Here is a 17,505-nt window from a genome sequence, read left to right as displayed (position 1 = left end):
GTGTGTTCATGTTTTTCTATCCCGGTGGGGACTTCAACCTGAATGCACAGGCTCATGGGGACTCGTGTCACCGTGGGGACCTACATTGAGGTCCCCCATGAGGAAACAAGCTTATAAATCATACAGAATTATTATTATTTTTTTGAAAGTGTAAAAATGCAGAAAGTTTTCTGTGATGGGTATGTTTAAGGGCAGGGTTGGTGTTAGGGGACAGAATATACAAATCATTACGCCTATGGAGAGTCCCTACAAAGATAGTAACAGACGTGTGTGTGTGTGTGTATGTATGTATGTTTTATATATATATTATATCCATATTCTGATCTTTACTTCTTAATTAAAATTTTGTTTTCACAAACCAATCCACCAGGAAAAGTATGTGCGCTCCAGTGCAGTGCCATTCCATCCCTGCTAATTTTCACAATCCGCTGTGACACTGTGATGCTCACTGGTTTTCCTTCATCTGTGTGTAGCTTTGAGGCAGACAGAACTCCTCCCGGCTCTTCCTTGGTTTGCTCTCTACTGCCACTGTAATGCTCAAGAGGAGGGCAGTGTGAACAGGGTTCTGCGTGCACTGACAAGTGCGTTTAACTCCCTTAGAATTCCTCTAGCTGAGATGCACGTTTATCCAGCGTCTATTCGGCGACATTTCTCAAATGTTGCTCTCTACATTCTCTAGTTTCTCAGCACGGAATTGTCATTTTGACCCACCCTCCGTCTAAAAGACATGCAACTTTGGGAGAGCTTGGCAACCAGGTAGTGGACCGCTGTACAGCAGCATGCTGTTTCTAGCAAACAAAATTCCCTGGATCTTCGCTGAGTCAATCCACGGATACTTCGTTTGTGGATGTATATTCAGATGGTTTGATTGACGCATAAGTGGAAGGAATACGCAGAAAGGCGAGTGAGAATGGCTTCGAAAGAGCGACTGTACGAGCTGTGGATGTTATATTACACTAAGGTGAGTCATGAGCAGGCGAACGCGCGAGCCGCTCGACACCTGTTGCCTTCTGAGTTTAATGTTGTCGCAAACTTGCCACTGTCATTTAATATTGTGTCGCATATATAGTTATGTGGTAAACATATTCGCCATAATTCCCTGCCCCTTTGTGTTGGAACAGTTTCAGGAAGTGCGCCTGTGGTTATTTTTTGGGAAGGTTGCGCGTGCACGTACAGAGTGAAAACATTTGACGCTCACTTAATATTTAATTAGTATTTTGTTATGAAGCGATTGACACTTGTGATGACAAGGACCGGTGATATTTTAGCTAAGCACGACAGTTCATCACAGATCAGTTTGATGTTTGCAGTTATTCTGTACAGTTCTAGTGTTTACCTGTGTGAGCCAGGTAACGTTAATGTCATGCTTCCTTCTCCTCACGTCTCTTAGGTACGTTTACACGACAACGATGTAGCCTACTAGAAACGGAAAGGTTTTTTTTTCTTCTTTTTTTCCCCCTTTTTTTCCTTTTTTTTTTTGCGGACAGGCGACAGCGTTATAAAAAACGACCCTGTTCACACGGATCCGCAAAAAACGATTCAAATCGCTGTATTATTCATGCCAGGCCAGTAGTTGGCGAGGTTACTTTGTAAACAAAAATTACGCGCTTCTGTTAAACACGTAATACGCATGCGCGTGACTAAAAGTCTTGTGGACTAAAAATGGCTGACGTGTCCGCTTGTCCGTTAAGTTCATGAGACCATTGGGTGTCCAATTAGTAATTTTAGGTCTCAGAAGGGTGCTCGCGGACACCCCTTTTGTGGTCGATATGCGCCCTCCATATGCACTTTTGTGAGCTCCGCAGCAGACTACTTCCCGACAGTCAAAGCGGCGTTACGTCACGAAAGTGCAGACTAGTGGCCTTTGTAGTTTTCACGGTGATAATAACTCTATCGTTTTCAAAAATTTGCGTTTGCAGGCACCAAAATGCTGTTGTCGTGTAGCCTAAATAACCAGCCAAAAACGCATAAAAAGTTTTTTCTTTTTTAGTTGAAATGTCTCTTGTTCATTATGCAACATGACTTGCAAATTCTGTGGTTTGTTTATTTGACCAAAATCAACGGCAGTAATAAATCTGCAATGTATTATAATGTTTTAATTTTAATTTTACATTGCCGTGGGTAGTCTATACTTCAACTAAACTTGAATTGTTTATCATTTATTTAAATAATTCATTTTCTTTGTTATTGCTGGGATGTTTTAGATTTATTTCTCAATTAGCCATGTCCGATTCACGAACAGATCAAGTCGAATCTTTTCAGTGAATCAGTCAAACCAGCTTCTAACGATTCGGTCTAAACAATAGTTCACGAATCGGTTTCAGCCATTAAGTGTGCTGCACACATTCTGAAAAATGAAGTACAAAATCGCATACTCTCTTGAGTAGGTACTTATTTTGAATAAGTAATTACTTCAGAGGATGTTCTAGTGCAGGGATGGGCAACTTCGGTCCTGGAGGGCCACTGTCCTACAGAGTTTAGCTCCAACCCTGAAAAAATCACCTGCCTGTAACTTTCTAGTAATCCTGAGGACCTTGATTAGCTTGTTCAGGTGTGTTTGATTAGGGTTGGAGCTAAACTCTGTAGGACATTGGCCCTCCAGGGCCAAAGTTGCCCATCCCTGTTCTAGTGTATAGTCGCGACTCACTCCACCTCAGGATCACTACTGCGCACACTCTGGATGTTATTTCGTGGATATTATCATACATTCACCTTTTTCACAGTCTATGGTCCGAGCAGTGTATACTTGTCAACAGTTCACAGATTTGTTGAATCTAAAATAGAATGTTTACGGTTTTGAGAGATGACAGTTTTATCAGCAGTTTTATGACTTTGTTTTTATGAGCTAAATCATAGTTGCAACAAACTGAACTGGGGCTCATGAAATCACAATGCAAACTATTAATAATAAAACTTAATCAACAAAAAATAGATTATCAACAGATAATGTCCTACCACAAAAATGTTTATACAGTTTAATCAACATCAATATGTGCACCCATGACTTCTTTTCTGAGATATTTAGAATATGTAATAATACACGCCAGGATATCAGGGGACACTTGATTATGCTGTGACATAAAATAATCGCTGAATCATTTTTTAACTGGTTCATTGAACTATTCTGGAAGAACCCTTCTCTTCACTATGAATAAGAAATGGACATGCCCCAAGAAGAATGGTTGTTTGACAACACCCTCTGGCGGTGTATACAAAGACCAAATTGCACTTCTGCGTATTTTTGAGAGAGATTATTTTATATTGCTAAAACAAAATGTAAAGTTAGTGCAAAATTCATGTATTCAAACTCTGTCATGACCACTTTTTAGGGTCAGCAGCTGAAGTCAGCTGTAATGGCTCACTATTTGAAGTATTTTTTATGAATGGCTACCATGGTAACCAAAACAGCAGGTGCAGGATACAAGAAGCACAAGGGGTCACCATAGAGAAATGGTGACTAGCAGGTCACTGTTTTAATTTGGTGCTTGCACTCTAAAATATTGTATAGTTAGCAGATTGCATGGAATAGCAGCTGTATGAATTATGCAGTGTTCTAGTCTGGTCTTGCCATTGGCACAAAGTTGTCCAGATAGCTTGGAATGTTTCTCTAGATCTCATTCATGGTATAATCCAAAAAAGAAACCCTTTGTCATTCCATTCCCATTTATTAATAACTGCTTCCACACATCCACACATGCAAAGTAGATGACATAAATGTGATTTTCCGTTAAACGATAAAAGGTGAAGTGTATGTGATTTTTGTACACTCATGTTTATGGGTTGGTTTCGCCCTCATGATTCAAACTCTGTTTGAAACACCCATTTTAATGGCACTGCTTGCGACTGTCTGCTGAGATTCTAACTGGATAAGGCCGACTGGATAGTGGAAAATGGACTTGTTTTTCCTCTGGGCTCATGAGGCTGTGCTCTGTTTTAAATCAATGTAAACCTCTCCTCACCTATTATGCAAGTCATTTGACCATAGAATAAGTCCTGTGTCCTGTCCTCCCAATGTAATGAGGTCTAATGGGAAGCTAGTAAAATTGGACTGACGCAATGTTTGCCTTTAAAGGAGAACTCCGGTCAATTTTAACATTGAGCTCATTTTTGGAGTGCTGTCAGTACAGAGAACAACGACAAAAATCGGTGTTGCCTACACCGTGTTATCCTCTTTTTAAAATTTGCACCCTGTTGACTTCAATGGGGCAAGTTTTAAAGCTGCTTTTAGCCTCTTAACATCCTTGATGTGTCATTACAAGTGCCCAGCCATGTGAGTGATTCCTTTAGAGTGAACACGAGTGAATCTGACTGCAGTAGATGTGAAAGAGATGAATAAAAGTGAAGTTAATTCGGCCAGCGCTCATACCTGTATTTATTTCCTGTTTTCGGTCGAAGTCCATAGTAGTCAATTGTCGAGTTCTCCACTGTTGCTTAGTTACCTATGATCACGCGCGTGAACTCGACACTTTTATTCATCTCTTTCACATCTACTGCAGTCAGATTCACCGTGTTGACTCTGAAGGAATCACTCACATGGCTGTGCACTTGTAATGACACATCAAGGATGTTAAGAGGCTAAAAGCAGGTTTAAAACTTGCCCCATTGAAGTCAACAGGGTGCAAATTTTAAAAAGAGGATAACACGGTGTAGGCAACACCGATTTTTGTCGTTGTTCTCTGTACTGACAGCACTCCAAATTTACAAAAAAATTGACCGGAGTTCTCCTTTAAGCTTTTTTATTTCTTTTAAATTTGTATCATTTGCTATTACATGTTATATCAAAGTGTGGTTAGTTTAAAATCGTCATGAAATGAATATTCATCCAATCTATTTTCTAAAACAATTCATCCAATGTAAAAAAATGTTTCACATCTCAAGAGCCAATCAATAATTGATGCGTAGAACCAAGTCCCCATCCTACTTTTTCCCCAATAATGTATTACTTTCAGATGTACATCACAATATGGAAGAAAATATCTACTGTAAATTTTATTTATTGTAACTGATGTATTTAGTAATATTTTAATTCTGGCTCTGATCAATATGGCACTCATTTTACTGACTCCTAGTGGTGTGGATGTAGCATTACATGAAATCAAATGTTTGATGGTATAGATATAGACATTTGCAGTCAGACATGATTAATGCATTTAATGAGGATGTACAGAATTACAGAAAGGCTACCAAGATAGAGTGAGTCATGTGATCTCAAGATGGCCACCCCCATGAGGTGACCCACTCCATGTAGAATTAAACAGCTTCTATAGGCTGTTATGACAGGAGTCTTCATCACATGTGAGTCTGTGATTTCATAATACGAATGCTGGCTGCCTGTCTTTAGAACTGAATACTCCTTCCCCATCAGAGGCAGCAGTACACAATCTGTGAAGAACAGCTAAGTTTAATGTCATGTCATTCTGATGATCTTGCTGTATTGTAATGTGGTGCCAGCCTTTTTTTAATTTGGCTGTTGGAGCAATGCTGCCTCTCTGTCAGACCACTTCCTCTTGAGTGTGCTGTTCAGAGGACAACACTGATGTGATAAAAACCACTTCCCGTCATGGTTGCTACCATTTGTAACCTCCCAAAACAACCTGTTTTTGAGTTGACAAACACATGGTACACATCATCACACCAGTTCAGTTCAGCTGAAGCCCAATGAGGAAGAGGTTTTGGAAAATAACACTCTTGTGTTTGTTTGTTGTGATTTTTCATGGTTGACACTGTACATTCTATGAGCATCTGATATTTAGAAGACCTCCATGGAGGGTGATGTACAAATGAGCTTGAGCTAGTTGTCTGGATCTGTATTAGAAATAGTTGTCTAATTTCTACAATGGAAGAAACAGTCCCCGAAAAATAACAAACATATTGTAATTTATATCTTCCGGTGTCTAACTTTGTGTGTATGTGTATTTGTGTGTGTGTGTGTGTGTAAACAAAAGAAGATTCTGGAGCTTCTGGCGTCCACACAAGGAAAGTGAATGATGATTTATATTGCAAAAACTGAAATTATGTCTGCATTGGTTGTTGCATTTTACATAACCAATGTAATTTTGCGTCAATATCAAACCTGGTGCGCATCTAAAGGCATGCATTTTTATCTGTTATAAAGAAGTTTATAATTATCATAGATTAACAGTTTAAATCACCATCTTTGTGTGAAAAACAGAAGCGTCAAACAAAATATCTCGTGTTGTTTTTCACAGAAGAAAAAAATAATACAGGGTTGAGATGAGGATGAGTAAATGATGACCACTGATAGAACATCATAGAATGTTTCACCAATTCTATGTTACCATCAACATGACGAAGTACAGACCTTCTGGACTCCCTCACAGTAACATCAATCATGCATATTGCAACATTTTTTCATTTGTTGGTTGCTCCTCACACATGTTCCTCCTAGGAGGAGGCCGACTTGACAGGTGTCTATGTTTTTACAGACTTGTTCTACCTGCTTGTTAATCTGAATAGATTTTAGTATTTTGTAACAATAAGCTGAGAGTCCTCGTGTAGGCAGCTGTGAAAAGACATCACCCAACTCATTTCTTTCAACTGCCATTATGTACCATTGTCATGTACCAGTAAGTCAAGTTTTTGAGATATACGTCACGTTTAAGACAAATGTTTGTGTACAGGTGCCATTATTTGACCTTAATCTGGTGTAAATGCCAGCGTTGTGCATGCGAGGCACTAAAAAGCATTTTCAGCTCTCGTTTTATCTATTCCCTCACATTCCTGCAAGCAATGAGAAACGGCCCTCGGATTCCCCAGTGTGGTGGAGCCAACAAAGAGCAACTTCTTAAAAGCAAATCTAAAAAGACTTTGTGCTGGATAGTTCAATACTTTAATAGATACTTAAAGTTATTCAACAGGGCTTTTCCTTTCCAGAGCAAAACGCACAGAGAACTAATTTAACACTCACTCTTAAAAATACAGGTTCTTGATGGTTTCAAATCCGTAACCCTAACCTGTTTTTTTAAAGAGTGTTGTGTAATCCAGGCCATCCTCTTGATGGACGCAGTTCGTACCATTCAATTACATAGCTTTGAAGAGTTTTGCTGATATATTGGATTGCCAGTTTTTACAATCTCAGAAAAAAAGGCACAAAAGCTGTCACTGCAGTACCCTTTCAGAAGGTACACCTTTGTACCTAAAGAGTGCATAATAATACCTCAAAGGTACATTGGTACCTAAATTGTACATATTAGAACCTTTTTAAAGGGTAATTAATTTATTAATTTCCTTGTAAATATTTTTTTTAATCGTCACTTGACTAAGCTTCCAAACAGTTGAAATGGTTTGAGCGTTTACAAAGTGCATACTTATCACTTTGTTTAGGCCTAAGGTCACTCACTGCCCAGTTTTGAAGAATGAAAAAAGCTTTATAAGTAGAGAATATACTATACATTGCAGTTCACACTAAACAGAAAACAAGATCTTTCTAGAAAATGCACTACAGCCCAGGATAGCACCAAAATGATTTCCATCAGGGTCTGAGTATGTAACGTTTTAAGCAGACATGAGAATGACTCTGCGCTGTCAAACCCAACCCAATTTCACAGTGCAAGTTACAGCAAACAGTTACAACCTGTTCTTTGAAAAGCAGATTAATCAAAAAGATACTAAAAAAAGTTTGCTACTTCCTGATTTTGTAATGCATTTTATGACCTTCCTTCACACATATTTTGTTTGAGTCATTGACGCAGTCACTGACTTCATCACCCGCTTAAAGTGGCTGAGGATGTGCACACAAGCAGGCTGTCTGGATGAACCAGAAAGCTGTGATCTAAGCCTTGACCTCAGGCTTTTGCATTGATGTGTCAATGTTATTGTTTTTGTCCAGTGGATTTGTTTTATGTTGCAAGACGTTCTTTATTACTCAACTGCATGGTGATTTATTGGGAGATCTAATCATTTTTTTTAATGTAAATCTATGTGTCTATATGCTTGTTTTCTCCAGACAGTAGTTATAGGCTTTTCCTGTGACCAGAAAATATGAAACAGGAGAGCCGGATTTGTAGTTCTGTTCCAGTAGTAGGCCGCTAGACCCTGTTTCATTTATGGTATTATAATCGGTTGATTATTTTGACGATTAATCGAGTAATCGGATACTTTTTTGTGGTGATAAAAATAGACCCATGTGAACAATAGCCTTTAAAATGACTTAAAATATTTTTTGTAAATATATAATAATAATAATAGGTTCAAATAAAGTTTTAAAAGCAAGCAATCACATGGTTTTATTGAACACTGTTAAAGGGGTCATATAATGCCTTTTTTTGTACAAGTTAATATGATTCTTTAGGGTCTAAATGAAAAGTTTGTAATATACTTTAATTAAAAATTCTCATTAATATTTTAAGAAAACACTCATTTTACCTGTGTCAAAAACAGCTCTGTTTTCAGCACGCCATTTAAGTGCATGTGTCTTTAAATGATAATGAGCTTTTTGGCTTTGCTCACCCCGGCCTTCTGTTCTGTGGGGCGTTTTGACACAACACATGTGGAGTGTTGCCTTGACAACAGTTGAGGGTATATTTTGGAGAAAGAATGGCAGCGGGAGTCTCTGAGGACACATTTGTGCAACCGTATCAATTTGAACCGGAGTCGGACCCGGAACAAGATGACGGCCCCGAAGAAGTTCGACAATTAAGGCTCGAACATGACGTTTCTGAATGGTTGGTTAACGTAATGTCACTTTGATCTATCTTTGTATGTACTGGCAAGGTAGAGTAAGATACGAACGCTATGTGTTTACTGATGTATACGTTCATTGACAGATTGATGTTACAGCTAATGGTCATGAAAAACTTTTTTTCGGTAAATGTAGGCTTGTCAGTGATGCGTAACGTTATCTATGCAGTGTTAGGTACAACTGTCAGGGCTGAAGCACTAAAATTTGACTGATCTGTTTAAAAAATAACCAGTCTGTGAGACTATGACAGTCATTAGGCACATAAACAACACATACTCAGACAGGAGCTAATACCCTTTTCAATGTTCTCGTTTATAAAGCAGTCTGGTGAGAAATGATTCGCGCAAACATGAAAGCATTGACGTTGATCGTGGGGAATATTCCCTTCGAAAACAAAACTCAGCCACTGCGTCTTCAGCGGTTCGGATTTAGGAACATCTAAATGACTGCTGTGTTCGTTAAACACCCAAGAACAGAACACCACAATCGCTTAGACGCCAATCTGCTCCAGCGTATCAACAATGGCGGACTATGATGATAGCTCGCTCAGTCTGTGTTGAAACGCTGCTGTCAATTAACAATCGTGGGAGGGGCGTCCGACCGTGTGACGTCACACGGTCAGACGGCTCGATTTGAGACAAGGGAAAACATATAAGGAGATTAAAAAAAAAAAAACACTGGATGGATTTTTATCATTATATGATGGTTGTGTACAGGCACTGCCAACACACATTTCAGTACAATCAACTTGTAAAAGTGCATGTACCATTATGTGACCCCTTTAAAATACATTAGGTAATCTACATAATATAACATAATCAACTTATGTACATTATGTATTTACAAATGCCTGCAGAGGGCCAACGGCCTGGTGATTGTTGTTGTTACACTTTACATCATGATAGTAAATAGTTCATCACTCACACTAACAAATCAATGAATTTTCATCAAAAAAGGCCACAACATTGTGTAGCCTTTGGTTGTAATAACCACCAAGCTATATATTTTAAAATGAAATGTGATAAGCTTTTACAGATCGATCGGCCGCAGATCGGTATTGGCTGATAATCACATTCTATGACTCGATTCGTAGTCACTAAATTTGGCCGATCTCACAAACCGATCACAATTTAAAGCTGTAGTCCATAACTTTTTTTTGTTTTCAAAATGTATATAATAAACGAGTACATAATGAAGGTTGTATCGATTTAAACCACACACAACATAACATGATGCGCAGATCTTGAGAAAATTCAGTGTTTTCTAACGTCATTTAAAAAAGTTATACCAGTGGAATCTGGATCTCAGGTATGGTCGGTAGGGTAGGGACGATGTTTAAAGATTGGACTGTCACTGGATCGATCACTCAGATTGACAGGTCTTGATTTACTGTGCGTGCGCCATAGAATAGAAGAGCAAAGCTGAAACAGCGCTGGAAAATCATCATTCATCAATCAGGATCTTATTACTTTTGAGAATACTTTTTATATATTATTTAAAAAAAAAAATATTATATTATATTATATTATATTATATTATATTATATTATATTATATTATATTATATGCATTTACACTTGTAGTTTTTATGTTCACTAAACATTTGATCATTTGTTTGGAGAGGTTTTTGGACTTTTGATTAAAAAGGTTACCATGGTTCCAAATGTCATAAATTTTGATTGTTTTGAGATATCAACATATAATCATAATATCAACATAATATAAAAATTTGGCCCAGATGCAGTTGACATGATTGTAAACAAGCCCAAACTTGATTTTATGACCTGTCATATATACTTTCTAATCATGTCAAGCATGAATAATAACAAAATAAATCAATAAATTGCATAACTTTTCTGGGATTTTCTCAGCAGTAACATAAGTTCCTCCAAACGTGATCAAAATTTCTTTCAAATTTGAAAGGTTTTCTATCAAATGAACCATGTACTTGATGATGCCTTGTTTTATTGATTGATTGTAGAGTTATAAGCCATTACATTTAAGTATGCCACTTATCATTAAAAAATCATTAAAAATGCCTTCAGGGGTTAAAGGGTTAACAGTGACAGTCAACAGAGAGGTTACATATCACTTATATAATGTTTGAATGATCAGGATCGGTATCGGCCAATCATGATGACAAGAAATCGGTAGTCGGTATATCTGCTAAAGACTGTTAACTAGTAGATATGCATACTTGCGAATAACTATGGTTACAGACAAACACTTGCTCTCGTCTCAAGTCTTACAGACTTACGTATAGTGGCCCTTAGAAACAGCCGCTAATGATGAGGAATCTACGTGTATACAGTACATCTATGGCTAAAACATGATAGCAATGTTAATACATGCTATATGCTAAAACATGCTAGAAATATAGCAATGTGATAATACATGTTAGAAATGTGTTAAAAACAATTGACTCAATTTACAACCTTAAACACATACTTGATCACCACACACATTTGATTAAACATACTTATACTGTATGCAGAAGACACATTTTTAATATGACTTTGGTTTTGGAAGTGATACTATTTGTTGCTTTTAAAGTCTGGCCTTGATGCATATAGTATCATATCTAAATGTTAAGACAATGTAACATTTAGCTAAACGTTGACTTCTTATTTTTCTTATCTTATTTTTGTTTGTTACATTTTTTTTTTCACAAAACCAAAATTGGCAGGCCTGGTAAAAAAAACAGTTCAATAGAGGTGCAGTAACATTTTCAATGCTGCAGGGTAATCCACACTGCTTTTTAGAGAAAGACTTCAAAAAACCCCAGGTGGAGGGACAAGTCCAGGCCGCTGCTGTCAAGGAGCTCCAGTACTTTCCGTGACTTCCCCGTGGGACTGTTCAACTATATTTAACCCTCTTTGACTCATTTAACAGTTTCAATCACCTGGAAGAAGGCTAATCAGGAGGAAATCACCCTTCTTTTAGGGTTATGTTTAAAGGACATTATCCTGTTGCTATAGTGGGTGAGGCTTGTGGCAGTTGGTGGCGGTATGGGCTGTTTGTATGGAAGCCACACAGTACTTGGTGCGACTGGTTGAGCCTTTTAAGTTGGTCTAGGTGTGCATAGAGTTAATTTGTCTTGAATAATCATGAAAACGGTTGAATGTTCAAGTATTTTTAATGTTTTGCCTCGTGAAAAGTCTTTTTCGCATGTGCCCCGGGGCCTGTGTTTACTGACATTGAGAATAATTAATAGAAACCGGGTGAAAAACTCTCTTTGTGTCCGCTGAGCAGCTGCAGGCGCTGAGAGCCGCAAGGAATCTCAAACAGAATGGCTCATCTGTGATTTGCCATCTTCAGAGAATACCACTGAACTCAAATATACCATTCAAGAACTGACCTGAATGTAACTAACTCTCCTTAAATCATCACAAGACAATTATCATATTTATGGAAAAGGGAAATGAATAGCAATTAGTTTCCATGAATAGGGTAAAGAGACCAATTTGATACAATATTGTCTTAACATGGAATTAATCATTTCATTTTAAACTCATCAAATGTCTCCATCTCCCCCTTGAAATGGGGATTTTGGTCTGTTCCACCTCAGCGCTTTTGACTTTCTTGACTATAACAAAAAATGAAAATCACACAACGTCAAAGTTTCAACATCAAATGTGTTTTTATTATCAAAAACTGTATGATTATATGACTGTATGATTATACTGTATTGAATTATGACACCCAGGATTAGACTGTAAGACATAATCTCATACGATTTTCTTAATTTTTATTGATTTCCATTCTGTAATACTCAGGTAATCCAGAGTTCTCGTGAGAGCACAAGTTGAATTTGCTCAGCGAGTTTACTCTGGTGTCGAGTAATGATGCTCATTAAATATGCCCCTCTATCCGAGCTGTACCAATCACATCGGGTTATCTGATATAGGCAAACAGATGACGACAGCGCTGTGACATTGCAAGATGGCTGTGGATGAATACCAGTTGTTTGAAACGGCTTTGGCCGCTACAATGAATGAGTTAGACTTGGCTTTTTATCTAAAACAGGAACAGAAGACGCCGCTCGAATCGTTCCTTTGCAAGAAGGCCGTTTTTGCTGTTTTGCCGACCGGATATGGTAAGAGTATAATCTACCGGTTAGCTCCGCTGGTAGCTAAGCGATGTTGTGATTGGTCGTAGTGTTATCCAATTGCGTGCAGTGAGATTTTCAAATGCACGCTTGGTGCCGCCCCTCGAGCTGGGCGATTTTCATTAGTCGACGCCAGACCATTAATCTTTTAGATTTAGGTCTGGATTTCCAGGCTAATTCTGTAACCAAATTCTGTAAAAAAAAATTGTTGCAGTGTTCTTAATATTAATTGCCACTGGCATATAACATATTGTAAGAAAAATGATCAAATAAATATTTTTCTTGAATTTGTTAATGCAAGTTCTATAACTTATCTTCAAAAATGTACATACATAATTTTTAAAATGTTAAATAAAATGTTTTTTTATTTATTTACTATTACGTGCCAAAAATAATAATCACACAAAATTCTAAAATGTATTTCAACCAAATTTTAGTTTCCATATGCTGACTTTGTTGATTTGTTCAAGTTTTGTACCTTATTCATGAAACGTCAGAATTAGTTAAAGTTTTATGTAGGAAGTATTTAGTGTTGCTCATTTTTGTTGGCAGGTATGCCTTGTAGTGAGAGTGTTTTCCACATGACATATGGATGTGAATATGAATTTACAATGGTTTCACAATAGTTTCAGTTCTGAGATCTGCATGAAACATTTTCATTTCCCATTATCAATTAAAAAGATTTAGCATGTTGGCTGTTGTTGTTATTTTTGACGGTTAGTTTGAGGAAGTGCAATTTTAATTCTTTTGAAATGAAGCAACTCAGACGGATTATCTAGTCAAGTAACAGCGGTTATAAGACCACCCAACCCCTATAAATATAGTTATTCTCACATATTTTATCTGCCAGTGGCAAATAATATTAAGGTCACTGCAAAACTATTTATGTTGAAATTGGTTAAATTATTCATATATATATATATATTTTATATATAATATATATATATATATATATATATATATATATATATATATATATATATATATATATATATATTCATATTCATATAAATTCAACTCTTTTTTCTTTCTCAGAAAAGTGTCCAAAATGGTCTTGTAAATCTAGTATTCTCAACAAATGAAATCTGTGTCAAGTTCAAAAACTAATTTACTGGATTCAATTGTGCCAGAGCTTAAAATGGAAAACTCATTAAGGGTGATGATATAAACAGTAGGCAACACTGGGTCCACAGAGACACACTGTTGGCATTTCCCCCTATTAAGCTCAGCACTTAGTTAGGATCAAGTGATCAATCGGCAGAGTGAGTCAATACCAGCTCAACTGCAGTTCCGTGTCATTGCTTTAAGAGTTTCATTTTAGGGTTCCCGTCCCATGCAGATGTCAATGTGTTGGTTTATGCATCTGATCAAGTCAAGGCATGTCATTTCCACCTGACTATTGATTCATACCGATGACAGAATCAGTGATATATCGTCGCTCAATCTTCAGGTTTCCCTTCAGCTATTACTTGAAAGCCACACTAAATCTTTTTGACTTTTGTGGGATGAATGCATGCTATTGCAGCACTCAGCCAGAGTCTGTGTGAGTCTTTGCCGAAATGAGAGGATTCTCTGTTGCACAACTGGGCTTTCAACTCTGTCAAGGTCTTTAGAAAGAATTCAGTTCAGTTTACAGTGTCACAACGTTTTTGATCAGCCTTTGATTGCATGATGATTTACAAAGAATTTGTTGCTGACTGTAAATAAAAAAATGTGATTTATTATTATTATTATTTTAATAAAAGTGAATGAGAACGGGTAGGCTCCAAAATGACAAAATAACTTCTGCACTGTATACCAAATCTTCTGAAGTCATTTGATTAATTTGATGATGAAATTTCGGTCTGTTTCTCACACAGTTACACACCCTCATGATGATCGTTCCAGGCGTTTGTTCATCTTTGAAATTCAAATGAAGATATTTTTATTGAATCCTGAGAGATTTTCTATCCCTCCATTGAAAAACTTTGATGCTTTAAAAAGTTCATTAAGAGATTGTAGAAGAAATCCATATGGTTTGAGCGATTATTCTGAAGAGACATGATCGTTTTATATGACGCACAGATTTAATTTTGGCTTTTATTCACATGTAAACAATGATCAACGGTGCTTGACGTATGAAAACAAAAGTCAATGGCTCTCAGGCGTCAAGCAAGCTTCTGTTGAGTTTCCGTTTACCATTTTTGATGTTCTATATGCGCTGATCAATGTTTATATGTTGATATTAAAACCCTAAATTAAATCTGTTCAATATAAAAATTGTTCATGCCTCTTTGATTAAACAGCTCAATTCATATGGGATTCGTATGGGTTTGGAATGTCATGAGTGTGAGTAAATGATGACAGAATAACCCTTTAAGTTGTTATTCACTGAAAATCTTGAAATCTGCAGTAATTATATAAATCAGATGTCTTTCAGTAACTCAATTGATCCAGTTTACAAAACCAATGTGAATGATTTGCTCAAGAATCAGAGTGATCTTTTTCTCAAGTTCAACTCTCATAGCAGTTCGTCATAGCTACTAACGCCTCACTGGAGAGGAAGGTTATCAGTGAATAACAACGTACATTTCAACCTGTTTGTAACACAAAGCTGTCGTATGTTTACAGAAGACTTAGACTTTGGTGCATTAGTTGTGAATATCACTATTATGAGACTTTTTTTTGCCCTTTTCGAAACTTAAAAAGCTCCATTCCCCGTCCATCATTTCTCATTGTGTTCCTCTAATGAAAGAAAGTCATACTGGTTTTGAACAACCTGAAAGAGAATAAATAAAGACAGAATTTTCATTAAAAATGTTGTGAAAGGTTGCATTCATCATACACCGTAGCTTACCGGTTGTCGTTCATGGCAAGGTGATCTTCCAAGTGATCACACTCTTCCAATAAAGCTATGGTAGCGGCAAAGAAGGAAGCGAAAATAGTGACGATAAGCCCAGCTGAGAGAAGACAGGAAATGTGGCTCAGTTAAAGTGACTTGCCATTTCCTGGTTGCTTGACAGACGTACAGACAGCAAGAGAGCAGAAAAGAGCAGTGAAGTAAGCCAGCGCGTCTAAACCGAGGCGTCATGATGGATTCTGATTGATACTGAGGCTTACAAGTGGACACATTCTGGACGTTTTAGAACCAACTTGGTGGGGGCTCAGCAGAGTCCGGGGTAACAAGAGCCCCTCCACCGCACATCACCTGCCATGAGACATGGACTGGCCCCTAAATGAACAGCAATTGGTAAAGTTCTTTTTTTTTTCCACCTTGAGCAGGTTTAATGTTATCTTACAGTTGCATTCTGCTGTAGTGCACATTGCTTTAGTATACCAAAAGCCCCCTGTATTTTGTGATCAGAGTGTGTACATTTCAGAGAGTGTTTTATGAAGCTGCTGACAGCCCAACTTCCCCTATATGAGTGGGCGGATCAAGCCGCATCATTTAAGCTAAGCATAGCTCCTCGCTCTTTGAAATGTTTTCCACCAGCCGCTTTCAAGTGACAGTCACATGCAAGAGTTTGTTCGTCTTGATACACATGTTCTTGCTTGTGACTCATTCTCAACAGAACTTTACAGTAAAGGTTATTGTGATCTCTCCATCAAAAGGTGAATTATATCAGCGGTTATTTTGATTGATTGATTATGCCTGGAAATACTTAATGTCAGAGTTACGTTCAATCAGTTCATGCATTCCCTTGAATTTGAACCCATTGCTAGTGCGATGCTCATGCTAGAGAAGTGCTATACAAAGACTATCTCATTAAATTACCCAGGCAGGACATGTGATTTGTTTAACTAGTCCTCCTGTTTTAGTTATAATTGATTCATGAGATCGAATAGCAGGGTATGACTGAAGGTTTATACACCAGTTGTTCATGCTTCACAGCTGAGAAAAAGGGAATTTTTAACAACAATATGATTTGAAGGCAGACAATGAGAATTTCTTGCAGAGTAGGTTGCAATGGTAGCGATAATAAGGAACCCAATAAAACTACATATAAATGTTTGCATATGACAAATGTTGTGATGTACAATCTCAGAAAAACCCATACACCCATAGGAGTACAACAGCTTGTCACTGTGGCAGTACAACTTTGGGACAATGCTGTACCATCTACCCCTTAAAGGTGCATACATACTACTTTAAAGTTTTAATGTGTATGTTTAATGTACTACTATGAACCTTTCATGGATAAGTAAGGTACAAAGATGTCCCGTTGAGAGTGTAAAGACTTTTTGTCAAACCATATTTAATCAGATTTACTCTTTTATATTTGCACAAACAGTCTAATGGGAGACATTGCAAGTGCTACTTATTTTTGTGACTCAGCACACTGTTGCTCTGAAAAAAAAAAAAATATATATATATAATATAAATATTGGGCTCACCAGAATACTATAATGTGAACTATACTAGCGAACACTACTTGTTTTTGGCCTATTGACGAAAGTAATGGGTGTCACTGCATTGATTGCATTAAGAATTCACAGTATCCACTGTTACATTGCACAAGTTTGCATACTTTGTAGTTTCCTGTTGTGTTAACACAAGGGTGTGCATGCTCTGATTTTGGAGATAGCGCCCAGTCATGCTTTAGTGAAACCTTGTGGTGCAAAGACTTATTAAGCTTATGACTTATTTTGATTATTTGGTGGGTTGCCTGAGAGACTATTGATTGTACTACAGTAGTTGATTCACTTTTGGATTACCA

The 17,505-nt window shown here is 37.3% G+C and overlaps 1 protein-coding gene across 5 annotated transcripts in view; it reads left to right on the top strand.

Annotated features, from left to right (window-relative positions):
* The first annotated feature begins 533 nt into the window (after positions 1-533).
* nbeal2 (neurobeachin-like 2) overlaps positions 534-17,505 on the top strand; it is a 73,047-nt gene continuing 56,075 nt past the window's right edge. For 2 of the 5 annotated variants that reach the window (XM_079895917.1, XM_079895914.1), the window contains exon 1: positions 534-961. In XM_079895917.1, the coding sequence (XP_079752043.1) occupies positions 911-961 (51 nt within the window). In that variant the 5' untranslated portion in view covers positions 534-910. Of the gene's footprint in view, positions 962-15,805; positions 16,038-17,384; positions 17,446-17,505 lie in introns of those variants that run through there. The other 3 variants (XM_079895918.1, XM_079895915.1, XM_079895916.1) reach the window with 2 other exon arrangements.

The sequence above is a fragment of the Squalius cephalus genome (genome assembly GCF_949319135.1).
Source record: "Squalius cephalus genome assembly, chromosome: 15".
Classification (NCBI taxonomy): domain Eukaryota; kingdom Metazoa; phylum Chordata; class Actinopteri; order Cypriniformes; family Leuciscidae; genus Squalius; species Squalius cephalus.
Note: the sequence above shows the minus strand (reverse complement) of the source record. Positions and strands in the feature narration are given on the sequence as shown.